This window comes from Sminthopsis crassicaudata, chromosome 2 (genome assembly GCF_048593235.1).
Source record: "Sminthopsis crassicaudata isolate SCR6 chromosome 2, ASM4859323v1, whole genome shotgun sequence".
In the NCBI taxonomy this organism is placed as follows: domain Eukaryota; kingdom Metazoa; phylum Chordata; class Mammalia; order Dasyuromorphia; family Dasyuridae; genus Sminthopsis; species Sminthopsis crassicaudata.
Window position 1 is genome coordinate 501,076,269 of NC_133618.1, and position 26,147 is coordinate 501,102,415.

Sequence of the window (26,147 nt, forward strand, 5' to 3'; positions counted from 1 at the left end):
AGCTGCATGACTCAGTGTTAATCACTTAAACTCTCTCAGCCTCTCAGTTTCCTCAATTGTAAAATTAGAGAGGACAGGATGACCTCTAAGTTCCCTTCTAGTTCTAAATGAAGATCATAGCTATAGAACTAGGAAGGAACTTAGAGATCATCTAATCCAACCCCCTCATTTTAAAGATAAGGAAACTGAATATTCAAAGTCATAAGTGTCAGAGGTGGGATTTGAACTCAGATCTTCAGCACTCTTTCATTGTGTCACATGGCTACCTATGAATTTGTCATTTAATTTTTTTTTCCTTCTCTCCCTTTCTCTCTCCCTTCTTTCCTTGGCAAGCAGTGATTTGTCCAGGGTCACATGCCTAGTAGGTATTTGAAGCTGTATTTGAACTCAGGTCCTCTTGATTCCAGGGCCAGTGATCTATCCCCTACACCATCTAGCTACCCCTTTCTAACTGTTTGATGGGTAAATTAAAGTGGAGTGAAAGTTAAAGTGAGATGAAAAGTCAGGGAAGGATTCAGAGAGGAAGTAGTACTTGAGATTGACTTAGGAGGAAAATTAGATTTAGAAAAGCAGAGTTGGGAGAAAGGTAAGTAGGGACTGGGAAAGTCTGGGTCTTATTGGAATGACTCACTTTTCCCACTCTTTCCTGGGCAGGCACAGCCTTCTCCCCTCCGGCTCTCTGAAACTGGCAGACACAAGTGTGGAAGACAGTGGCCTATACACCTGCACAGCCTCCAATGCAGCGGGCACTGCCTCCCAGAGCTATGTCCTTAGGGTACAAGGTAGGGCCCTTTACCTGGAAGTGGGGAGGAGGAAGTATGAGAGGCTGAGCCCAGTGGGAGTGTGTGAAGGTGATGGGAACTCTTTTATGAGCCTTGATTGATGACCAGTTGTCCCTTACAGATTACATAGTCCTGGCTTTGGGCATTCCCCCTCTCTCCACTGTTTCGTATGCACTTATATTTAAGTATCCTTGTATAAGTATGTACTTATATTTGAGTACCCTTGTATAAGTATGTACTTATATTTAAGTACCCTTGTATAAGTATGTACTTATATTTGAGTACCCTTCTATAAGTATGTACTTATATTTGAGTACCCTTGTATAAGTATGTACTTATATTTGAGTACCCTTGTATAAGTATGTACTTATATTTGAGTACCCTTGTATAAGTATTGTACTTATATTTTGAGTACCCTTGTATAAGTATGTACTTATATTTGAGTACCCTTGTATAAGTATGTACTTATATTTGAGTACCCTTGTATAAGTATGTACTTATATTTGAGTACCCTTGTATAAGTATGTACTTATATTTGAGTACCCTTGTATAAGTATGTACTTATATTTGAGTACCCTTGTATAAGTATGCACTCTTGGGTAAGTATATACTTATATTTAAGTACCCTTGGGTAAGCATGTACTTATATTTAAGTACCCTTGGTACTTAATAGTACTCTTGGGTAAGCATATTTAAGTACTCTTGGGTAAGTATGTACTTATATTTGAGTCCCTTGGTACTTATATTTAAGTACCCTTAGATAAGTATGTACTTATATTTGAGTACCCTTGGGTAAGTATGTACTTACTTATATCCTCTCTCTCTCTCTCTCTCTCTCTCTCTCTCTCTCTCTCTCTCTCTTTTTACATACTTATAAGTATGTACTTATATATCCTCTCTCTCTCTGTTTCCGTCTCTCTCTTTATGTCTGTCTTTCTGTCTCTCTGTCTTTGTCTCTATGTCCTCTGTCTTTCTGTCTCTGTGTCTCTCCCTTTTTTCTCTTTCCCCACCTTCCCCCCCCCCCCACCTCTCCTCCTCACAAACCTTTCCTTCCATATTTTCTAGGGTGTGGGTATATGTGGTGTGGGTATGCATCCATATAACTATACTCATGTATATGGAAGGCTGTGTGTATATGTCCGTATAACTAGGCTTGTCTCCCTCCAGGGGAGGGATCAGGTCTGTGTATGCATTCTAGCTTATAAGTGAAATTTTACGTGCTTGCTTGGGGCTTCCTGAATGTGTGTTGGTGCACATGTGTGTGTATGGGAGCGCATGCTGCTGAGTAACGCACTTCCCAGCATCTTAGGCCACAGAGGCTGAGGGAGCTGACAGCTGCCTTGTGTTGGGATTACAAACACCAATTATCACATTGTCTCTCCACTGCTTGGCCCCAGAGTTGGTGGCTACTCCCCTAGCTCCCTAGCATGGGCTCAGTGCCTGGGCCCTTCAGAGGCAGGGATGGCTTGTTCCTGTCTCCTTGGGCCCCTTTCATAGAATACAGACTCCCCATAGCTTTCAGGCAGCCAGAGATCCTGCCACTCAGCCTGACCCCTTGCTTAGACCTGGTGGTCAGAGAATTACTGTGCTGTGGGATTTTCCTGCTTTGGTCCTTTCACACCTGGGACAAAATCAGACCTAAGGAGTGTGGTGGGTGAATGAGGGATCCTTATCTCTTGAGGCTCTCTTCTGTAGATCAAGCCTTGAATTAGGAACAAGAAAATAGAATACATGGTGCTGTACCAGCTCTGTCACTTATTGTTGCACAACTTTGAGAAAGTCATTTTCTTCTGGACATCAGTGCTATCCTCTGGAAAAACAAAACAAAACAAAAAAACCAAGAGGACTGAACTAGCTAAGTAATAAGGTCTCACCTGGCTCTAAGATGTAGGATTCTCTAGGTTCTGGTTCTTACATACTGTAAATCACTTCTGTAATGCTTTGAAAGCTTTGTCTAGACCACAATGCCTGGGGCTAAGCCGAAAGCAACAGTTACTGCTTAGCCCTAGTGTCTGTGAGCCGGTGTGTATATATGTTTATGGTGTTAAGTTAGGGACTCTTCTGTCCAAGCTGTTTCCCTTATATCACCTTTCTCACCTGAGAAGTCTTGACACCCAGCTGCTTCCCTCTCAGTGCCCCCTCAGATCCAGCCAGGTCCTCCACGGCTGAAGGTTCTAGCAGGAGAGAGCCTGGACTTGACCTGTGCAGCCACAGGAGACCCAGAGCCCCAGCTACGATGGTCCAAAGATGGTGTCACCTTGCTGGAGGAGGACTGGCTTGACCCTATGGGCTCGATCCACTTTGAGTCCGTGCAGGTCTCAGATGCTGGGCTCTACCACTGTGTGGCCTCCAATGAGGCGGGAGAGGATGCTCGGGAGATGGAGCTGGAGGTGCTGGGTAAGTACCGAGAGGCAGCACCGTGTATGCAAGTGAGGACTTAGTGAAATTGTGGGACTCAGCCTATTCCCTCCAGATGGACTTTTTTCTGAGAGTAGGAAGTAGTAGAAAAATGGCTGTCTTAGATTTAGAGAACTTAAATTCAGATCCTACTCCTGATGCTTCAAATCTTTCTCTGTGACCTTGTCTAAGGTCTAAGCTTTTTTTTAGCTGAAAAAATGGGCTGGACTAGACCTTTGGGGCTCCATTCAGATTCCTTTTGCCTAGGCCTGAGCCATGAGCACTGTAGGGAGTTGAGGGTAGTGATAGCCACACGTGTGTACTACTTCCATTCTATTCCTGCTTCTCTCGTCCCAATTATACTAACAAAAGAGGGATAGCTCCCTCTCCACCTTCCACCTGAACTATTTCTGGTCATAGGCCAGAAGAAGCAGGAGGAAGTGCCCCACAGATTGAGGATTAGAGATCTGTTCTTCTGTCTGTGCATGTGCTAGGTCTGAGGGCAGGAAGGATGGGCGATCCCCCCTATCCCCTGTAGCTCCCCAAGGGCTAGAATGATTCACCATCCCAATTTCAACAGAGAAAGCAGAGGAAGGGGGTTTGGGAGACAAGGCGAGGCTCCAGAATGAAACTATGGTCTATCTCCTTCCCCTGGCAGAACCACCACGCCTGGAAGCTGAAGGTACTGAAACCCTGCTGGAGAGAGTGGCTGGAGAGAATGCCAGCCTTCCCTGCCCGGTGACAGGTGAGACTCCAAGGAGGCTGGGGCTAAGAAGGGAGGACAAGTCTTCATCAGCTTCTAGCTCCTGCATCTCACTGTGTGGGACTTTCCTTCTCTTGGGCCTTGGCTTCTCCTGCTGGAAAAGTGAGATGTTTAAACTGGAGTTCAGACCTTTTACAGGTGGTTTCTAGGAGCTCTGTACCCCATCTTAGGTGAGCTAAAAGGCTTAAGAGTTTATCTTATTTTGTCACCTTATTAGTGTCCTGTGGAAGAAAAATTCTGGTAAGAGGTGTGTCAAATGTTGGAGAGGCAGGAAGGAAAGACTATTTTTTCCCTCTAGCCGTCTTTTTTTAGGGTTTCCCAGGGGTATGCTAGTAAATGTTTTAACAACCAGTTCTCTGAAAAGCATGTCAACCTTTTAAAGTTTAATCTGCATTATTAACATTTTCTCCATCACTTTCCAAACTAGATAATCAACAAAACAATAAATCAAGCCCTGGTTTGTAGTGTTTGCTGGTTTCTAAGATACAAATGCTCCCATGGAAAATTTAGAAATCTTGGATCTGGCTGTAGCCTATCCCGGATTTTCCCTATCCCAAAGGCAAGTCACCTTCCTGGGAAATGTGGAAAGGGCCGCTTTGGGCGATTTGGCTTAAAGCTCTGCCACTTGTTAAATTTGGGCAAATCACATCCTCTCTGTGCCTCAATCTCCTCGTGTGTAAATTGAGAGATTGGATTGGGTGATCGCTAATGTCCCTTCTAGCTCTAGGATCCCATCATTCTGTTATCTAAAATCTGTCCCCACCAGTTTAAAATTCTCCAGGTTCCCTATTTGCAAAAAAAACAAACCAAAAAACCCCCAAAACCCAAACCCCAAACCCTTTGCTCTTAGCGCCACCTTGTGGGCTTTGGTAGTACTTCTCAAGATGCTTCTGGCTTAGTATGTGAGCAGGGCTGGGCTCCCGCCGGTCCACACCGGTTCAGATGCTGTCTTGCCTAGTAACCACCTGGACATCTTTTCCTCCTGTCCCCGGATAAAAGCTCCCGTTTATAAAGCATCACGTGGTGCTCAGGTTAATATGAACAGCCTGACAGGAGGCAATTGTGGTGTGGTGGGGACAATGCTGGAATGGGAGATGGATGGAAATCCCTAGCTTTGCCATTTAACAAGCACTGAGTGAGAGCGCCTGACATGGAGTTAGAAGGCCTGGTTTTAATCCTGGTTCTGCTACTTATTAGCTGACCGTTGTTGAGCAAATAACTCTGGAATTCAGTTTGCCTGTCTTTAAAATGGATAGAAATAGGTAGTCAGTAGGCCAGGTGGTGCAGTGGAAAGAGCAGCCCTCCGGTCAGAGGACAAATGCATTCAAATTCCAACTCTGGGTGGCCTTAGTCACTTAGCCTCGCTGAGTCTGTTTCCTCATCTTTAAAATGATGGTGTTGACTAGAGAACTTCGAGCTCAAAATCATTGATTCTGTAATTAGAAACTCTCTTAAGTTCTTCTCTTCTAGCTCTAGACATCAAACCTTAATGAAGGAGAGTGGTGTGGGGTGGCATTGGTAAAGTGAGGAGATCCAGGGAGATGATCTGGGAGGAGACTCTCCTACCTACCTCGGGCCTCTCTCTCCTCAGATTGGATTATGTCACTGCCCCCCCCCCCCCTCCAGGGATCAGCTTAGTCCTTCCCAGGGACACTGGGAGAGAATGTCACGTTGTCAACTAAAAACAGGCTTCCATTGCTATTGAGATAAATGATAGACAAAACCTGGGCTATTATTAATACTAATGAGCATTCACAATTACTGTGAGTTCTTATGATTATAAATGATGGTGTGTGAGTATGTGATTAGGGCCTGCTGGGTACTGAGCTGTGAATTCTGGGGAACAGCCAAAGGGATTCGGAAAACAGCAAGGGCTTGTCTGCCTTTGGTTATGATTAGAGTTGGAAAGACCTGAGTCCAAATTCAACCTCAGAAAATTTCCAGCCGTGATTTTGGGTAAAGTCTTGCTTCAGTTATCAAACCTGTAAAACAGGGAAAATAATTGCACCTATCCCATGGGTTATTGTGAAGAGCATATGAATAATACTTGTAAAATGCTTAGTATAGTGCCTGGCACATAGTAGGGACTTAAAAAGTACATGTTTTCTTCCTTTTCCCATTCAATACTATATTCCATGGAAAGCACCATGATTCATTCATTCATTTGCTCCTTTGGCAAGTCTTACCTGAATACCTACCATATTTCAGGACTTGTACTAAGTGATATGGAAAACAATTGTGATCTTCAGAATTTTCAGTTTAGATGGAGACTCAAAGAGCAGACTTCTGAAAATTAGTTTCTGTTTTTTTCTGTTATGTCCCAGATGAGTGATACAATGAGAAGCAATACAGGAAGGAGAGGTCAGGGTACATCAGAAAAGGGTTCAGGAAGGAAGTGGGACTTCAGCGGAACCATGAAGTATGAATAGCATGCAGACTGGAAAGCAAAATGGCCTTGAACTTGACCGCAAAAGACTTAGAGTCAGTTCTTTTTCTCTCAATTGGGTGTGTGACTCTGGGCTAGCTATTTCCCCTCTGGGCCACAGTCGTCTCATCTACAAAATAATGAAGACATTGAACTAAACACCTCATATGGTTTCCTCCAGTTCTAAATCCTATGATCCTTTTAGCTATGAGCAAAAGCTTGTCAGCATTTCAAATTTAACAGATAAATCCTTCCAGTTTCCAGGGAACTATCCTAGGTGCTGGAGTGGTTGGTATTGAGAAAAGAGGCTCTATTTGAGCAGCAGATTCTAAGGACTCCTTTCTCTCCATTTCCCCTTCCCCTTACAGGAACTCCCAAACCCCGAGTGATCTGGCAGAAGGGAACAGCCCCAGAGCCCCTAAGCAGTCGTCCAGGATTGTCAGTATTAAACGAGAGTTCTCTATTCATTGCTTCAGTCTCATCCCATGACAGTGGAGACTATGAGTGTCAGGCCACCAATGAGGTGGGCTCAGCATCAAGGAAAGTCAAGTTGGTGGTTTATGGTAAGAGGAAAACTGTGAAAAGGCACAGAGGAAGGGTGGGCACAGAAGGAAAACCTGAGGGGTCTGGTACAGAGAAGAGAAACAAGTTTTTCCCTTTATCTTGATTACTGAATATATAGGCTAATAACAGGTGTAAAAGCTTCAGGTAATTTTAATAGAGTTTTGAAATTTTATCTTAAAACTTTTACTGATATTTCTTTTGAAAAATCATTACCTGGTTTAATTTTTCCCTTGGAACAAAGAAAAACTGTTCAACTCAATTGACAACATGTCCCTGTCTGACTGTAAACAGCACTACATCATTCTCCATCTTACTACTAGGAATAGAGATAAGAGGTTGAGTGCTAGAAGAGTCAGTTCAGATTGGAGTGAGGAGCTTAATAAGCATCTTCACCTCCTTTCCTGCCCTCTTTTTTTCCCTCCCAGAAATGTGTTCTTAGAAATGTGTTCATCAGTTGGGAGAATGGCTAAACAAATTACAATAAGTGGATTTAATGAAATACTATTATTACATTATGAGAAAGATAAAAGGGACTTTTAAAAAAACTTGGGGAGACCTGCATGAACTGGTACAGAATGAAGTAAGTAGACATAGGCGAGTAAAAAACTTTTTTTGAAAGATTTAAGAGCAAAGCAGTGGTAAGCCATGATTCAATGTTGAAGGACTCCAACCCCTAATAGAGAGATGATGTTCTTAGGTGCAGAATGAGTCATACGTTTTTGGATGTGGCCAATGTAGAAATTTCTTTTTTTAAACTCTACATATTGCCTTGATTTTCTTTTCATTCTAAATTGGGAGATAGTGAGGAAGAGAGGAAATAAATACCTAATTTAATATTTAATAAAAAAATTAAACACAATGAGCATAGAAATAGAAATCACTCAGTAAAAAGTGGATTAGACTTGGAATTAGAGGACCTGGGGAATGAGACTTTATACTTCTCTGAATCTTAGTTTCTTTTTCTGTAAAATGAAAATATTAGAAGAAATATTAGAACATGAAGAAATATCAGATCCCATCTAGTCTATCCTTCATTTTCCAGATAAGAATCTAAACCCCAATGAGAGGGATTGACTTGCCAAAAGTCACACTAAATGGTCTCCAGAAGCAGAATTTGAACTCTGGGTCAGAGAATTTCCACAGTATTGTATTTTTCAAGTCCATAAGTAAGAAGCCCTGGCTGTTCCTTCATTATGTATGTCCCTGTGCTTCCTCTCTCTCAGTGCCTCCTTACATTCATGAAGAGGATCAGAGAGTCAATGTGTCCACCATGGCTGGCAAGCCCCTGACTCTGGACTGTGATATGAGTGGCTTTCCTACTCCTGCTATCTCCTGGTTCAAGGATGGTCAGCCCGTGAGTATTCCTGGTAGCACTGAGGGGCCTCAAATGGAGAAGGTCTGAACCTTGACCCAGAGTGAGAGGGGAAGGAGGTGGGATGTCAAGCCAGAATGAGGGGCAACAAGAAAAAGGTTTGTGAAATCCTGAGGTGGCGTGCAGCCGCTCTTAATCCTTAATCCAGGTCTTCATTAATCTCCATGCCCAGGTCTCTGAGGACAGCAGACATCACTTCCTAGATGGTGCTCAGTCCCTCCATTTCCCCCTAATCCAGAAGAGTGACTCAGGCCTCTATACCTGCCAAGCTGTGAATCGAGCTGGGGTGGCTCAGAAGGATGTTAATCTCCTTGTGCTGAGTGAGTTGTCTCCTTAGCTCCATGGTGGGAGACTTTGGGATGGCCAAGCTCTATCGTTTCCATCCTACTTTTCTGTATTCAGGTGGGATGGAGGAAGGCTCTCATTATTCTCATTATCTATCTACATTATCTATCTACTAGTGACTTACCCCATTCTTTGTTCCCTGGGACTCTTCCCTGCTCCCTTCCTCACTGTCACTCCATCTCTCCCTTCACTTGCTACCTTTTCCTCTGTCCTAGTCCCACCTTCAGTACATGGAGCAGGGACCGCTCAGGAGGTGTCAAGCCTTGTTGGCTTGGAGGTAGAGCTGCAGTGCCATACCTCAGGGGTGCCCCTGCCCCAAGTGGAATGGACCAAGGATGGACAGTAAGTGACTCAGACTTCTGAGCCCCTATTCTTTGCACTGCTCCACATTCTAAGATCCCTTTAAGCTCTAAATATCATGAAACCTCTAAAGCCCCAGTAGTGAAGGTGGCCAGGGGTGATTCTGAGAAGAAGATAGAAACCACGTTAGATCCTTGGCACATTCTACCCAATCTGAGGTTTAGAGAATTAACCTCACTTTCTGTTTAGGCTGCATTAGACTGACCTTTCACTCTTGTAGATCCTTCCACAGGTAGTGTTTGTCCATAGTAAGACCTTGTACTAGAAGCCCGAGCACAAAGATTGGGTTTAGTAGTGAGAGTGGACGCACTCATATAAGATAATTAAGAAACTGCACGACAGTGTATGTTTAAGGGCCAAGTGACTGGTACCAAGGGTACCAGAAGGTTCAGAGGAGAGAAAGATGCCTGGGGGCTGGGAAAACTTGGAGCAAGTAAGACTGTAGCTGGTCCTTGAAGGCCTTGAATAGAAATTGATAGGAGAGAAGAGGGAGAGGAGGGCACTCTAATAGTGGGGGGAACTTTTTGCAGAGGCAGGAAAGGTATTTGGCCTTGGGTTTGGGGGACCCCTAGGTAAGGAGCCTGAAATTATGTGCTTGGCCACATTGCAAAAGGGCCGCCTCTAAATGAGTCTGAGCTTAACCTAATAGGGAATGACAGACCTATTTCTCACCATTGATGGGGGGAGGGGGGATTTCTAATCCTCTCACTTTCTGGACTGCAGACATCATTCTCTTTAGTGGAAAAAATGGTAAATTTGGAATCAGAGGACCCAAGTTCAAATTCTGTCTCTTCTACTTACTATCAGTGTGACCCATATTAACCTTTGAGGGTTTCTGATTCTTTATCTGCAAAATGAGGGGCTTGGACTGGAAGTACTATGGCTCTTTTTAGCAAAAATTTATGATTCTGTGATTCTTGTCCAGACTCTTTCTGCTTGGTTCCTGGCCTCAGTGCTGTTTTCCCTTGACCCTTTTCTTAGGCCCATACCCCCAGGCAACCCTCACATTCATCTCTTAGAGGATGGGCAGGTTCTCCGGATCCCCAGCAGCCACCTGGGGGATGAGGGGCATTATCAGTGTGTGGCCTTCAGTCCGGCTGGCCAGCAGGCCAAGGATTTCCAGCTCAGTATTCACAGTAAGTACCTTTGCCACTTTCCTATCTACCCTCTCACGAGGGCGCAGCACAGAGATTACCCCACTTGGTGTGGGGTGCCTGCTTTGGGCCAGGGATCAGCCCTTCAAGCCATGTTGGTGAGAGGTCCTGGAAGCCGGTCCTTCCCTGGCTTGGAGGGAGGTTACCTATTAGGCTACGGCCCGAGTGGAGCAGGATGTTTGTGCAGAAGGGAGTGGGGGAAGGGGACAGGAAGCCTGTCAGCATCCCACTGCATGTTGGCCTGCGCTCTGCTTTGGCACGCTGCTAGAGCTGGCATCTCCCCCTCGTCACATCTGCCTTGCCAGCTTGGCTCCTAGCGCCATCTGCCACTGTAGAAAGAAGAGCTCTGGCTGCCCTCCAGGTGCATGTCACAGCTCTCTATGACCCAGGCCTCCCTCTATCCCCTCTCAGCACCCCCTACCATCTGGGGCTCCAATGAGACAGGCGAGGTGGCCGTCATGGAAGACCATGTGGTCCGCCTTCAGTGTGATGCCCGTGGTGTCCCCACCCCTATCATCACCTGGTTCAAAGATGGGGACCCCCTCCATGCCGGCCCCCAGGTGGCTTATGCCAAAGGGGGGCGGCACTTGCAGCTGGGGAAGGCGGGGGTCTCGGACTCCGGGCTGTATACCTGCCAGGCCAGCAATGCAGCAGGAATAGCTGAGAAAGCTGTGAGGCTGGATGTCTATGGTGAGCCCACTCCCAGGGAGGGTGGGGAGAGAAATGGAAGAAGGGTGGGCAGGGCAAAGAGCAGGAGTCGGGTTTGCTCTGAGGCATGGCCCTCTAATTCTATCCCCTCACCCAGAGCAGGCTTCTGGTGATCCCTCATCACCCTGAGCCTGCTAAGAGGGGGCAGCTGTGGGTCTGTGGGATGCAGTGGGACAGGACAACAGGGGCTCCTGTGGGGAGGACTAGGGCTCTCTATGAAATTTGGAGGAGGAGGTGGCCTTTTTCATCCACTGGAGAACCATTCTTCCTAAGAGGTGGAATAGGCTGGATTTTCATTAGGCTCAATAAAGACGCTGATGGACTTGTTTACAGGGAGTGGTTAAGGAAAGCTGGGGTATTTATTTGTGGGCCGCCCTAACCCTGGAGGTCGGCATCAGAGTGTCAGGCTCCCTTCAGGGTCCCACAGCACTCTCAGGGCAGATATAGGTGACCTTGCTTTGATTTTTAAGACCCTTCTTTGGGAAAAGAAAAAATGAATTTGAACCTTGTCTTTTCTTGGTTTTGTCAAGGTTAGTTCCCTGCTGCCAAAGTGAGGCATCCCTCTTCTCTTTCCCCTCCTCTTTCTTCCCACTGATGTGTTCTTACCCTGTCCTTAAGACTGGGCATGGGTAGAGCTATCTTTGATGTTGGCAGATTTAAACAATCCTATTCTACCATCATGGATTGGTCCATAGATACAGAAGTCAGGTCCCTTCCCTAACATTCCAAGATTCCAGAGGAGAAAGGGGGTGAGATTCCTCTTACTGGCTCTGAGAACCTCCCTGTAATGAACCCCCCCATTTCCTCTCTAGTTCCACCCACCATCGAGGGGGCTGATGGAGGCCCACTGGTGGTAAAGGCTGTGGCTGGGAGGCCCCTCACTCTGGGCTGCTCAGCAAGTGGCCATCCACCCCCCACCCTCACGTGGCACCAGGATGGGCATCCATTGACAGAGAACAATGAAACTTGGCTCCAGGAGGGAGGTCGAGTGCTGAGGCTGGAGAGTGTGGCGGAGGCAGCTTCAGGGTACTACAGCTGTTTGGCCAACAGCCCTGCTGGGGAGACAGTGCTCCATTACCTAGTGGAGGTGCAGGGTGAGTGGAACCACTCTGGTGACTTGAGTATGGGTCCAGGACATTGTTATGAGGATGTCTATCCTCCCTGATCTTTCATGGGATACTGGAGGCCCTTGGAAAGGTGCCACCTTGGAGAATACTCAGATAGTACACAAAGGTCACTCAGATAGATGTCATTGATTAATGAATTGCTTGTCATTGTCAAATTAATTATCATGCTTTCCTTCATTTTCATTCTCCCTTGATCCATTCCCACTATCATCCTGTATCTCTTCTCCTTTTGTGGCTAAACACTTTGGAAAAGCTGCTTAAAATATGGCCTCATATGGACTTAGAAAATCACATATTAACATTATCTATGTTCTGTTTTTTAAACCCATTTTTGTTAAATATTTCTGAATTACATTTTTTCTGACTCTGCCCATACTTGGAGTCTTAGAGCTAACTGGTGTTTGACATCTCTAAGCTACAGAACAACCAAGGGGAAGTGACTAGGGGGTTGGAGGAAGGGGGCATTGCCCCGTCAGCAGGCACCATTCATCTGATTGTGTCCTGTCTACAGTACCACCCCAACTGCTGGTAGGAGAAGGCTCAGGACAGGTGACTGCTGTTAAGGGACACTCCTTGGAGCTTCCCTGTCAGGCTACAGGTTCCCCAACTCCGATCGTACAGTATGTATGGAGGGGTGGGGGGAGGAAGGAAAGGGGGTGGTGCAAGTGAAGAGAATTTGTCCCTTGTGGGTGTCAGGCATATATATTTTCCCTAGAATTTTCCTCTGGGTCCATCGAGTACAGAGCTGAGTTCATGGAAAACTATCCCTTTGTTCCTACAAGGGTGGGAAGGGTCTCCTGGGTATTCCTGGAAAAACCAAAAGAGTGGAAGCAGAGATTGTGCTGGAAGATGACATCCCGAAAGTTTATCCAGGGGCCTTGGGTCCTGACTGCCCAGTATTGCTTTCCTGGTGCTCATTCTTGCCATTGTGAGGGTACCAAGATGTTCGTTTGCTCTTCCAATTAAGTAGCACAGGTTAGAGTGCTGGCCCCAGAATCAAGAGAATCTGAGCCTGGGCAAGTCCTTTAACTTTTCTCTGCCTCTGTTTACTTAACTGCAAAAGGGAGATATTAATGGCACCTCTCTCCCAGTGAGGATCAAGTAGTTTAAGGAGTAGCATCCTGCAAGCAGGATTGTTATTACTTCCTACTCCTCCCCCTCTCCCACTCTAAAACATGCATTCCCAGATGGCTGCGGAGTGGCCGGCCTGCTGGGGAGTTTGCTGGTGTGGACGTGTCCACAGATGGGGCCATGCTACGGATTGACCGTGTGGAGCCAGATCACAACGGACTCTTTGCCTGCCAGGCCACCAACGAAGCCGGCACTGCTGGGGCTGAGGTGGAGGTGGTAGTGCATGGTGAGTCAATATATCTTTTCTTTTCTATCATAGAGTAGTGGACTGAACACTTAGGAGGCTGGGGTTTAAATATTGTTCTATCACTTTCTGGCTGTTTGGGAAGACATTTAACTTTTCAAAAACTCAGTGTCTTCATCTGTAAAATGGGAATAAATATGTATATTATCTGTCTTCCAGGGTTATTGTGAAGAAATTGCTTTCAGAAACCTTAAAATGTTTTTAGAAGCACGAGTCAGTCAGTAAACACTTTTTAAGTGTATCCTATATGCCAAGCCCTGTACTAAGTGTTGGGGATACAAAAAGAGGCAAAGGACAGTCCCTTCCTTGAAAGAGTTCACAGTCTAATTGAGGAGATAAAGGATCAATAAATATCTACAAATAAACTACATACAGAGAGAAGGCACTAGATTTAAGAGGATTTGGGAAAGGCTTCCTGAAGGACAGCCATGGGATTAGAGATTCTAATTTTGATGAAGATCCAGCAAAAGAGGCAGATAAGGAGTGATCAAATAGATAGGAAACTCAGGAGAGAGTGATGTCCTGAAAAGCAAGAGAGAAAAGAATATCATGAAGAAGAGGGTGAAAACCAGTTCCAAAGGCTGCAGAGAAGTCAAGGAGAATGAGGATTAAGAAAAGGCCATTGGATCTGGCAATTAAGAGATCATTAGTAACTGGAGAGAAGTTTTGGTGAAATGATCAAATCAGAAGTCTGATTGTAAGGGAGTGAGAAGAAAGAAGTAGAAGCACCTCTTGTAAGCAGCTTTCCCAAAGTGTTTAGCCACAGAAGGAGGAGAGATACAAGATGACAGTGGGAATGGATAGATCAGGGAGAATTTTTTTCAGGATGGGGGAGTGATGGACATGTTTGTAGGCAGTAGAGAATGGGCCAGGAGAAAGGGAGAGACAAATGAGAGAGTGTGAATGACAGAGGGGATAATCTGCTAGAAGAGAGAGATGGAATGGGATCACTTGAGCAGGTAAAAAAGGTTAGCTTTGGTAAAGAGTCAGAGAAGCTCATCATGTGGGACAGGGATGAAGGAGGAGAATGGCAAAAGGCATCTGAATGATAAGAAAGTTGGAAGAAGGGAGAAGGAGATCACAATCCTCATTTTTTTTGGTAAAATGAGGCAAAGTTCTCCAGTGTAGGGTTGGGAGGAGGAGGAGCCATGGGAAGTTTGAGGAAGAGTGAAAAGGTTTGGAGGAGCTGCTGTGCAGAGCGCGACAATGTGTTCATAAGGGAAATGTAGAAGTACTTCAAGTCCTCCCAGAGCAGGGTCACTGGGGGCCCTCCATGCCTTCCCCGTGGCAGCAGGGGATTCCTCTCTGAGGAGCTTCTCTGAACTATTGCCTTCATTTCTCCCTTCTTGGTGCAGAGCACCCCTCAGTTACCATCCTCCAGGGGGAGAACCTCACAGCCCCTTTCCTCCAGCCTGTGACAATCCAGTGTGTGGCAGCTGGGATGCCCGTGCCAAGCCTTAGCTGGTGGAAAAATGGGGTTTCATTGGTGACCACAGGGGGCAGCTTGCAGGTAAGCTCCAAGGTTCCTGATGATGTTTATAGCAGCTGTCTGAGCTCCTGGCCCTGCTTGGGATCCACTGGAGGGATGGGGAGGCTCCTCTTGAGGCTGATCTAAGCAGGGGGATAAACAGCAGGTGTTAGAGGTGACTTCTGTCTTTGTGAGCCTGTCTTGGGATGGGCTGGCCACAGCCTCATGCTGGGGAATGGGAGAATGTGTGGCACAATGGAAAGAGCACTGGCTACGGAATCAGAGCATCCTGACTCTGGCATTTGCTAGCTGTGCGCCTTTGTCCAATGCTTTTAACCCCTCTGGGTTTCATATTCCTCCTCTGTTTTTTTAATGTTGGAGTAGATTGGTCCCTTCCAGCTCTCCATGCACACTCCTTGGCACTTGTATAACTCACACCTGCCTGGATCCTGACTGTGGGGTTCTTGTTCAGGGCAGGTTCTTGGGAGTCGGTGGGGCTGACTCCAGGATAGAGCCTAACTCATCAGATCTCAGCTCTGGCCCAGCACTGGCATGAAGCCTGGCCCCGGAGAGGCACTGCCCACCTAGTCTGGGCTGCAGAAGCAAGCTGAGCTGGCAGTGCCACAGATGGCCTATTTTCTTTTTTAGATCGAGAAGGTAGATCTGAGGGATGAAGGCATCTATACCTGCACAGCTACCAACCTGGCTGGGGAGGCCAAGAGGGATGTGGCGCTGAAGGTGCTGGGTGAGGAGCAAGGGAGTGGGGAACCTCACTCCCTGCCATTACCTCTGGGCAAGGAGCCCACCAAACCAAGGGAGTTCCTGGGAAGTCCTGGGTGCCTGGGGTCAGCCGGAGTCTGGTTTGGGCCATGGGGTGCATGGTTAGGGGAGTGAGGCTTTGTGCCTGTGCCTGGCTGGTGGGGTTCTCACCTTCTTTTTCCCTAGTGCCCCCCAACATTGAGCCGGGCCTAGTGAATAAGGCCGTGCTGGAGAACACCTCAGCATCCTTGGAGTGCCTGGCGTCAGGAGTCCCTACCCCCAGTAAGATGAGTCTTTTCTGAGTTCCTTGCCCAAGCAACCCCATATCCTCATTAGCTGCATCTTCCTATCTGCTTTGTGAGATTCCTTTGTATCCCATAAATGAAAAGCATTTTCTGTCAGAGGACCTGGGATTGAGTTCTGGCTTTGCTACTGACTGGCTGTGTGACTCTGGGCAATCAGCCAACCCCTCTGGGCTCTACATTGGTTGTTGCTCACTTGTTTCAGTCATTTCTTACTCTTCATGGCCCCATTTGGGCTTTATTGGCAAAGATCTTGGGGTGGTTTGCCATTTTCTTTGCCAGCTCATTTTACAAATAAGGAAACTGAGGCACACAGGGTTAAATGACTTCCTGGGGTAACACAGCTAGTATCTGAAACTGGGTTTGAATTCAGGTCTTCTTGACTCCAGACTCAGCACTTTATTCCCTGTGCCACCTAACTGTCCAAGCTAATGGAGCTCATCATCTCTAAAACGAGGGTACTGGGCTAGATTTGAGTTCTCTTCTAGTTTTAAATCTATGTCTTAGCCTCTCTTTAGTTAAAGTCTGACATATTGAAATGATTGAGGACCTTTATCTCAAATCCTTGATGCCTCCTTTCTGAGATGTAGGCTGATGAGACTCTGTGCTGCAGTGGAGGACTAGGCTGGATGACCTTGCAACTTCACCTTGCTGGTTTTGCTATGGAGAGCAGTAGAAGAGACGTTAGAGAAAAAGATGTGGGGCTGAAGGTAGATGCAGAGATCAGGAGTTAATCCTGAGAATAGAAGTGGAGGAATTGTCATCAAGCCACAGACAGCTAGGTTTAGGACACATGCGGTGTCCTTTGGAACTTTTTACCCAGAAATGTAGAATTGGCTGAAAGTAGAAAGATTCAAAAAAAGCTTAGTTAAATCCTTGAAGGTTGATCCATCCATGACAGGTTACTGAAGGAAGTTCGGGGGCTTGAGCAGCATGTCCCTAACTTATCAGGCTGATACCAATTATGGCTTTGTCCAAATCATCCCTAGTGGCCCCATCAAAGATAGACTTTCATACATGGAAGAATATGGTGTACCACGGTTGATATCCTCATGAAGTTAGATATAACACCCTAACATGTGAATTTTTATTTCCATGGGTCCATGCAGTTCAGGATATCCACTCTTTGTAGGATCATTAAGGGATCCTGAAGTTCATCACTCTTTTATTTAACAGATGAAGAAAATATGGTTGCTAGAGATGAAGTAATTTGCCGAAAGTCCCAGAGTTTGCAAGTGTTTAAGACAGGATTCAGACCCAGGTCTTCTGGATTCCAAATCCAGAACATCACTTTGCCTTTTCCTGGGATACAAATCCTTTTCCTATGTGTCATCCTTCCCTAGATGTAGATTTCCATCCATGAATTCATGAAATGATTATATCTTCAGAATAATTCTACTTCTCTGGCTATCCTGCCCATCTCCTGAGAAGACTGATCTGGGCTTTTTTTATTGCTCTCTTTCTTAGGAATATCATGGTTTAGGGGACGCCAGCTTATTTCTCCTAAACCTGGCCTGATGGTGTCAGCTGATGGGAGAGTTCTCCAGATCAAACGTGCCCAACTATCAGATGCAGGAAGTTACCGGTGTGTGGCATCCAATGTGGCTGGTAGCAGTGAGCTGAAATTTGGCCTTCGGGTTAATGGTGAGTAGCTTTTATGGGAGAAGATGCCTTGACTTGGGAAGTTCTTGATTTTAGAAAAAACACAGCATTTTAGAGAACACCATGTTCTTGGCCAAGGGGCCTCTAGAGGCTCCATGTCTTTTCCTAAAGACCTGAACTTTTTGGCCATTCCTTGCTTGAGGCAAATGGTTTGTGGTATAGATCAGAGGTGACAAACCTCCCATCTGTACACACTCCCAAGTGTAGCTGAACCCAATTAAAATGTAAATAGAAAATATTTTAAACAAATAAAAATATAACAAAACATAGATAACGTTAATATGTAATTTTTGAAGTCAATATATAGCCTACAAGGATTCTTATGTATGACTTAATGGATCTCATTTTTATTTGAGTTTGACACCACTTACTAAAGTTTTACTCACCTGCTATGAGAGCACATGCCTGTCAAGTTCTACTTACAGCTATCCCATCCAAACCCTTTGATTCTAGGTACCTTATACTCCAGATATATCTCTCTGTTGTGAAGCAGAAAATATCTCTTTGGCTACTTATAACATCAAACAATTTTAAGTGCCTCATAAGCACAAAACTCTGTGCTATGTCCTGGGGAGATGCAAAATTTATATAAGGTATAGGCTTTACCTTCATGGAGATTATAGCCAAGCAGGGATGTAAGATCCCAGTACAAATAATTAAAATGCCTGTCCCAAGTACATTAAATATCCTGGAGAATATAAAAGAATATACCTTTTTCTCAGTTGAATGTGATATCTTCACAAAAATTGCCATGTATCAGGGCATAAAAATTTCACAAATAATTATAAAAAAATTACTCATGCATATATACTGTGAAAAAAATTATAAATAAATTTTAAAAAATTTCACAAATAAATGCAGAAGGGGCCAAAGTCAAAATCCTAGAATGCAGACAGCAACTTCCAAAACTTTTCCTACATTCCACTCTAAGAAAATTTCAAGTAACTTCTGAAATTGAATTTTAGAACAGCAGAGCCAACAAAGTGTCAGTGTGAGATATGATTCTAGCCTAAGAAAACTTGGTAAGTTGGCAGCAGTTGTCCATGACATCAGAGTCGGGGCCCAGTCTCAAAAGTTGCAGCAGTACAAGTAATGGGTCTTGGAGGTGACCATGGCTGTGGCCGGAACAGTAGCTTTGGGAACTCTCAGTCGAGAGACTATAAAGGGGTCAGACAACTGGTTGGAAAGAAATTACAGGGGAGCCTTTGCTGGCACTAAATGCAGCTGGAATTGATTAGCAATTCTGGGTCACCATTCTAGAGAGAAGCACTTATGATTGGTTAAATAGGAGCCCTGATTGCAGTTCCAAGGCAGAGTAGCACTGGTGCTTTTGCTGCATAACAGGGGACATGGTTGCCATTCCAGGGCCAGAAGAAAAGAATTCCTTAAAAATTAGAATTGGGCAATTGGAATATAAAGACTCAATGATACATCAAAAAATATTAAAGATTAAAGAATGGAAAAATAGAAAAAGTTAATCATCTCATCATAAAAAAAAGAAGAGAGGTAATTTAATAATAACTGGACTCCTTAATAGTCACAATCAAAGAAAGAACCTAGGCATCATATTTTAAGCAATTATGAAGGAAAAATGCCCCATATCTGAGTAAAATAGGAATTGAAAGAGTCCTCTAATCGCCTCCTAAAAGAGATCCCCAAAATGAAAACTCCCAGGAATATTATAGACAAATTCCAAAGCTCCCAGGTCAAAGGAAAAGCTCCAGAAAGAAATAAATCAATATTGTGGAATCACAGTAGGAATCATGTAAGATTTAGTGGCTTCCCCATTAAAGGAGCAGAGAGTTAGAATATGATGTTCTGGAAGGCAAAAGAGCTAGAATTACATCCAAGAACAACCTACCCTGAAAAACTGAGTATAACCCTTCAGGGGGAAATGCATATTTAATAAAATAGAGGACTTTTAAGAATTCTTGATGAAAAGAACAGAGCTGGATAGAAAAATTGAATAGAAAAAAACATAAGACTCAAAGGAAACAAGGTAAATATGAAAGAGTAATTATAAGGGACTCATTCCTAAATTCCTAAATAGGAAAATAATAATGCATTAGCTAAGACCTTTGTCATTATTGGGGTTGTTAGGAGTCTATGTAAACAGAGAACATGGGTGCGAGTTGATTTTGGAATGATCTGCAAAAAAAGATAAAAAAGAGAGGTGCATTGGGAGAAGGGTAAAGAGAAAGGTAAAATGTAGAATATTTTCATACATAAAAGAAGCATTCAAGGAAGTGCTTTCATAGTAAAGGGGGAAATAGGGAAGTAAGAGACAATGATTGAAATTCACATTGGAATTAGTTCAAAGAGGGAACTATACACACACATACACACACACACACACACACACACACACACACACACACACAATGGGGTATAGAAAACTTTTTTTACCCAGTAGGGAAAGAAGTGAGGACAGGGATAAGAGATATAGGAGGGATGATAAAAGGGGGAGTGAATCAAAGGAGGCAGTGATCAGAAGCAAAACAAAGTTTTGAAAAGGAATGGACTAAAAAATAGAAAAGAGAAGCAAGAAGTAGGAAGAAGAAAGAAGGAAGAAGAAGAAGGAGCAGAAGGAGAAGGAGAAGAAAGAATAGTAATCATAACTGTGAATGTGAATGGGATGAACTCATCCATAAAAAAGAAAGTAGATAACAGAATGGATTAGAAATCAGAATCCAAGAAGAAACGCACTTGAAACAGAAAGACACACAGATTTAAAATAAAGGGTAGGAGCAAAATTTACTATGCTTTAGCTGAAGTAAAAAAGGCAGGGATAACAAATGTGATCTCAGACAAAACTAAAGTAAAAATAGACCTAATTAAAAGAGATAATCAGGAAAAATATATTTTGCTAAAAATATAGACAATGAATATTCAAGAAAATTACAGCAATTTTCTCTGATAAAGGCCTAATTTCTCAATATATAGGAAAGTGAATCAAATTCATTTTTTAAATTAAAAAACTCTTAATAGTATTTTACTTTTCTAAATACAAAGTTTTCAACATTCATTTTTATAAGACTGTATTTCAATTTTTTTACCTTTTCCCCTTACTTGTCCACTCCCCCAGACAGCAAGCAATCTGATAAAGGTTAAACATGTGAATCCTTTAAAACATATTTCTATATTTATCATGCTATACAAAATAAATCAGATCAAAAGTGGAAAAAACATAAGAAAGAAAAAACAAAGAAAGAAAAATGTTGAAAATAGTATGCTTTGATCCACATTTGGTCTCCATAGTTCTCTCTTTAGATGTGGATGTCAGGTCTATTAGAATTATCTTGAATCAGTACATTGCTGAGAAGAACAAGTCCATCAAATAATCTTACTGTTACTGTGTACAATGTTCTCCTGGTTCAATTCATGTAAGGGTTTCCAGGAAATCAGCTAGCTCATCATTTCCTATAGATCAATAATATAAATGAATCAAATTCCAAAAATAAAAGCTATTGCCAAACTGATAGTCAAAAGATGTGCATAGGTAGTTTTCAAAAGAAGAAATCAAATTCATCTATAATTATATGGAAAAATGATATAAATCACAATTGATTAGAAAAATGCAAATTAAAACAAGTCTCAGATACTATCTCATACCTATCAAAAATAACAAATGCTGGAACTAGTGATGGAAAATAGGAAAACTAATAAACTGTTGGTAGAGATGTGAACGTTCCAATATTTTGGAGAACTATTTAGAACTATGCCTAAAGGATTCTAAAACTCTCGATACCCTTCAAGCCAGTAATGCTACTAATACTACTACTAGGTCTATTAAACCCCTAAGAGATAAAAGAGAAAGGACTTGTATGTAAAAAAATATTTATAGCAGGCCTTTTCATGATGGCAAAGAAATGTAAATTGAAAGAATACTTATCATTTGGGGAGTACCTGACCCAATTGTGGCATATAATTGTGATAACTGTGCTATAAGAAATGATGAGGATTTAAAAAAAATAACATGGCAAGACCTATGTGAACTGATGCAAAATGAAGTGAGAAGAACTGAGAGATCATTGTGTACAGAATGAGCAATCTTGTGAATTGTGAAAGACTTGGCTACTTAGATCAATACAATAATCTAAAACAATTCCAAAGGACTTGATGAAAAAATATTATTCATCTCCAGAGAGAGAACTGATGAAGTTTGAGTACAAATTAAAATATAATTTTCCTGCTTCTTTTGATGACGTGATTAATATAGAAATGTTTTCCATGATTCTCATGTACAATTAATATCATTTTGCTTGCCTTCTCAGTGGGTAGGGAAGGAATAGAAGGGGAAGAACTCAACTTAAAAAGAAAAAAAAAAACATTAAAATAAATAAATAATAACATTTTAAAAAATGCAGAACAAAAGAAATATTTAACCCACTCTAGTCAGACCATAATGATGTAAAAAATAATAGTCAGCAAGTGCATTAAAGGATTGTTTTCAGTCCAAAGGGGAAAGTTATTATCAACCAGGAAATCAAGGGGATGCTTCATGGAGCAGATGGCATAAAAGATGGATAGACTTTTAGTAAATAAATGGAATGAGGGAAAGTACTTTAAGTACAGGAAATAGCACAAGCAAAGGCATAGAAATCATAGGGTTATAGATTTAGAGATGGAAGTAGTCATCAGATCTAACTCCCTAATTTTATAGATGAGGAAACAGATATAGAGAGATTAACTTGTAGCTAGTATTTAAGGCAAGATTTGAACCCAGGAGAGACTGAAGACTAACAGTCTCTCCTCTTCATCATGCTACCTTTTAATGGGGGTAATTCAGATTAGTGATATTTTTCTGCACTCATTCAATTGCAGGTCATCCACACACAGGGCCAGGACTTTCCTTCTCCTCTGGCCTCTCCTCTCCCTCCCCTTTTCTTCCCCATTTTAAGGAGCTCAGTTTGTGGCCCTTCCTTTTCAGTGCCTCCGCGAATCACATTGGCTCCCAGTCTCCCAGGTCCTGTACTCCTGAATGAACCAGTGAGGTTGATATGTAATGCTACTGGAGCCCCCAAACCTACACTGATGTGGCTGAAAGATGGCAACCCTGTGTCCGCCACAGGGATCTCTGGCCTCCAGGTCAGTGCATTTGGGACTAAGAGTTATAGTCTCACAGTTCACAGCTGGAAATAATCCCTCCTCAGACTGGAGACATTGAGCCAGGGGAATCTTTACTTCAAGGGAGCGAGGGGGGATGGGCTTATGACATTTTGTAGTTTGCTAAGGAATATGGCACAAACAACTTTAGAGGGGATGGGCTCTCCTTAGAATTCTTCATGCAGGTATTGGGTGGCCACTTGCTGGATATGCTACACCAGGGGTCCCTTTCATGTATAGATTGTAGAGATGACTACTAAATTCTATCTCTTATTCTGGGTTCTGGGATCACAGGATTTAAGACTGAGAACTAGAAAGGGATTTCAAGTTAAATTTCTTCCTTTGGAAGATTAGGAAAATTACATTTAGAGGTTTTAGGGACTTGCCTGAGGTTTCACAGGGAGTGACAGGAGTGACTGAGGAGACACTGAGATTTTTTGGGAGCCATATTTTGGCTCTCAGGATAATTTCCTGTTGGCAAGTGGTTGTCATTTAAGAGCACAGAGAGGGAGGTGCGGATGTAGGGTTTGCCAATAGTGCTATGTGTTTGCAGTGTTTCCAGTATCTCATAATCTTTTAATTTTTAGGCAGAGCTAGGAGGAAGACCAGAAAATATCTCTGTAAAGAGTAACTTTGCCATCTTGTGTCTAAGTCTGGCAATTTCATCTTCCTGAGTGAATGGTTAGCTGTGGCTAATACCTATTTCTTTTGGAGGGCAGATCTTCCCTGGGGGCCATGTCCTCACCCTGGCGAGCTCCAGGGCCACAGACTCAGGGACGTATTCCTGTGTGGCAGTGAATGCTGTGGGGGAAGACCGGAGGGATGTCACCCTGCAGGTCCACTGTGAGTTGTCACTGGGGAGGGGGAGGGCCCTGGGGCTGTGTAGTCTTTGGAATGAGGGTTCGAATAAGTCACATTTTGAAGAGCTGCATAGGATGGAGAGAAGATTTAAATTAGGAATATCCTGGGAGCCATTGATAGTTTTATGGGTTTAGAGGTTATCCTGATCTTATATTTTTCCTTTCCACCATCCCAGGTGCAAATAAGGCTTTTCCTAAGGAAGGTCAGAAGGGGTGTCATTGTGTGTGCTCTCCAGAAAAGTCTGTCTCCATAGTGATGCCATGCTTTTGTCCTCTCCAGTGCCCCCGAGTATCCTGGGAGAAGAGCAGAATGTGTCCATCGTGGTTAACCAGTCAGTAACACTGGAGTGCCAGAGCCAGGCAGTGCCCCCTCCTGTGCTGACCTGGAGGAAGGATGGACATCCCCTTTATCCCAGGCCAGGGGTCCATCTCTCTCCAGATGGGGCCCTTCTGAAGGTGAGTGGTCTCAAAAACATATTACTAAATTAACCCTTTGTTCAGAGTGCCGTGCTTGGGCTGGCGCCCAAGAGCTATCAGCAGGGCCAGCCACGGGCACTGCTCTCTGCCTACAGAGAAGGTCATGTGGTACAGTAGAAGGAACACTAGATTTTAGGCCGAATCTTGGCTCTAATGTTTGCCAGCTGGCTGACCATGGGCAAATGACTTTACTTGTGAACCTCAGATTCTTCATCTGTAAAATGAGGATATTAATGATCATCCTCACAGGATTGTGAAAAAAAAAAGTTCTTTGTAAATATGGGACTTATTACTATTATTGCTATTATTATTACAGAGTCACAAAACTAAATTCTAAAATACCATCGAGCAACGTCAGAGTTGGAAAAGACATTGAGAGTTCATCTAATATGAACTCCTCATTTACAGATCAGGATGTTGTGGTTCGGAGATGATGAATCACGTATAATATAAGGTGGGATTAAAACCCAGTTTTCCTGACTCCTTGTTCAGGCCCACAGGCTAAGGCAGGCTTGGAGTAGGGAAACATAAAAGGACAGAACTATAAAAGCAATTGCAATCAATTGAATTGAAACCAGTAATTCAGATTTATTTGGGTGGCTTTGAAGTTGGGCTATGGGAAGAGGCAGCTGGGCTGGATTAGCCTTTTCTTAAGGATGATTCAAGAATGACGCGGCGCCTTTCCTTCTGTGGCCAGGTGGAACGAGCCGAGGTTCAGGACGTGGGCCGCTATACCTGTGAGGCCCTGAACAAAGCTGGCCGCTCTGAGAAACACTACAATCTCAACGTCTGGGGTGAGATCTCTTTGCGGGGATCAGACGTTGTACTCCTCCTCTTCCCCCTGTCTAAGGAACAAGCCTGGGCGAATTTCACCTGGGCTAGGCCGTGAGTTGGACAACTGCCTCCTGTCTATTCTAGACTCTCCCCATTCTCACCCACCCCGAGGAGCCTCGGGCATAACCTCCTCCCTTGTTTTGGCTCAGTTCCCCCAGAGTTCTCTTCGTGGGAGTCTCGGACCCTGGCGGTGATCGAGGGCCATGCTATCAGCCTGTCCTGTGAGTGTCAGGGGATTCCCTTCCCCAAAATCACCTGGAAGAAAGAGGGTAAGACTTTCCTTCCCCAGGAAGTCTTAGGGCAATCCCATGTATTTGTGCTTAGTAAATATATACTTTAATGGTAAGAGTATGGAGAAATGGAGCCACTGACCCTCAGTGGAGCTTGGTTGTTTCAGTCAGTTTATTTATTTCTCTCTGATCCTGAGAGCCTTGTATGTCTTCCCTGTGCAGCCTTCCTTGATGGAACAGAGATTAATTGCTACTTATACCTAATTTACCTTTGGCTACTCTGACTACCCTCTCATTCCCGCTCTCTGTTTTGCTATAAATGAATAGTTATGGATCATATATCATGGCACAGATGTTAACCTTCTACAGTTTAAAGAAATCTTCTTCCATATTGGCATCAACTGCTGTATTGGGCATCTGGCATGCGGCGGCACAGCAGTCCTGAGCCCAGCAAACCCTTCCCCTGCCATTCCTCTTCATCCTACTTCAGCTTGCTTCTGAAAGAGCCCTTAGAAGCATCTAGTCTAACTCCCTCATTGGATAGATGCAGAAACGGAATATCACACAGATATTAAGTAGCTGAATCAGAATTTGAATCCAGATCCTCTGTCTCCAATACTCTTTCGTCTTTCCAGAACTGGGGGGCCAACCTAAGCTGTTTGTTTTCAGAGTCCTCTCAGTCTTTAAAACTCTGAAGAGAGCTACATTAGGGCCGCCCGCCTCAGAGGCCTTGCATTGTTGTCTCCTGGCTGTGGGACCTTCCTTTCCTGCCAAACCTTTTGGGTTACTCCAGCGGGGAGGACAGCAGAGAAAGCTGGGATTGTGAAGGTGATACCCTTCCTAGAATGGGGTTGATGGGGAACCGTGAAGCCAAAAGCTTTGTGTTTCCTTCTCTGACTCACCCAGGGATGCTCCTGCCCATGGACAGGGGCAGCACAGAACCCATCTCAGCTGTGGGGAGGCTGCTGTACCTGGGAAAAGCCCAGCCTGCTCAGGAGGGCAACTATACCTGTGAGTGCAGCAACATAGCTGGGAACAGCAGCCAGGAACAGCAACTGAAGGTGTATGGTGAGTTGA

General features: G+C 44.0%; 1 protein-coding gene across 1 annotated transcript in view; it reads left to right on the top strand.

The window, feature by feature from the left end:
* Positions 1 to 26,147, top strand: part of HMCN2 (hemicentin 2) — a 192,083-nt gene that overhangs the window by 93,835 nt on the left and 72,101 nt on the right. Inside the window, 22 exon segments of the mRNA XM_074293875.1 lie at positions 655 to 782; positions 2,916 to 3,179; positions 3,838 to 3,924; positions 6,736 to 6,930; positions 8,155 to 8,285; positions 8,476 to 8,623; positions 8,864 to 8,990; positions 9,990 to 10,144; positions 10,574 to 10,852; positions 11,683 to 11,964; positions 12,509 to 12,617; positions 13,185 to 13,354; positions 14,728 to 14,882; positions 15,489 to 15,585; positions 15,786 to 15,881; positions 17,369 to 17,545; positions 22,494 to 22,651; positions 23,389 to 23,512; positions 23,810 to 23,985; positions 24,704 to 24,800; positions 24,990 to 25,109; positions 25,977 to 26,138. Of these exon segments, the coding sequence (XP_074149976.1) occupies positions 655 to 782; positions 2,916 to 3,179; positions 3,838 to 3,924; positions 6,736 to 6,930; positions 8,155 to 8,285; positions 8,476 to 8,623; positions 8,864 to 8,990; positions 9,990 to 10,144; positions 10,574 to 10,852; positions 11,683 to 11,964; positions 12,509 to 12,617; positions 13,185 to 13,354; positions 14,728 to 14,882; positions 15,489 to 15,585; positions 15,786 to 15,881; positions 17,369 to 17,545; positions 22,494 to 22,651; positions 23,389 to 23,512; positions 23,810 to 23,985; positions 24,704 to 24,800; positions 24,990 to 25,109; positions 25,977 to 26,138 (3,437 nt within the window).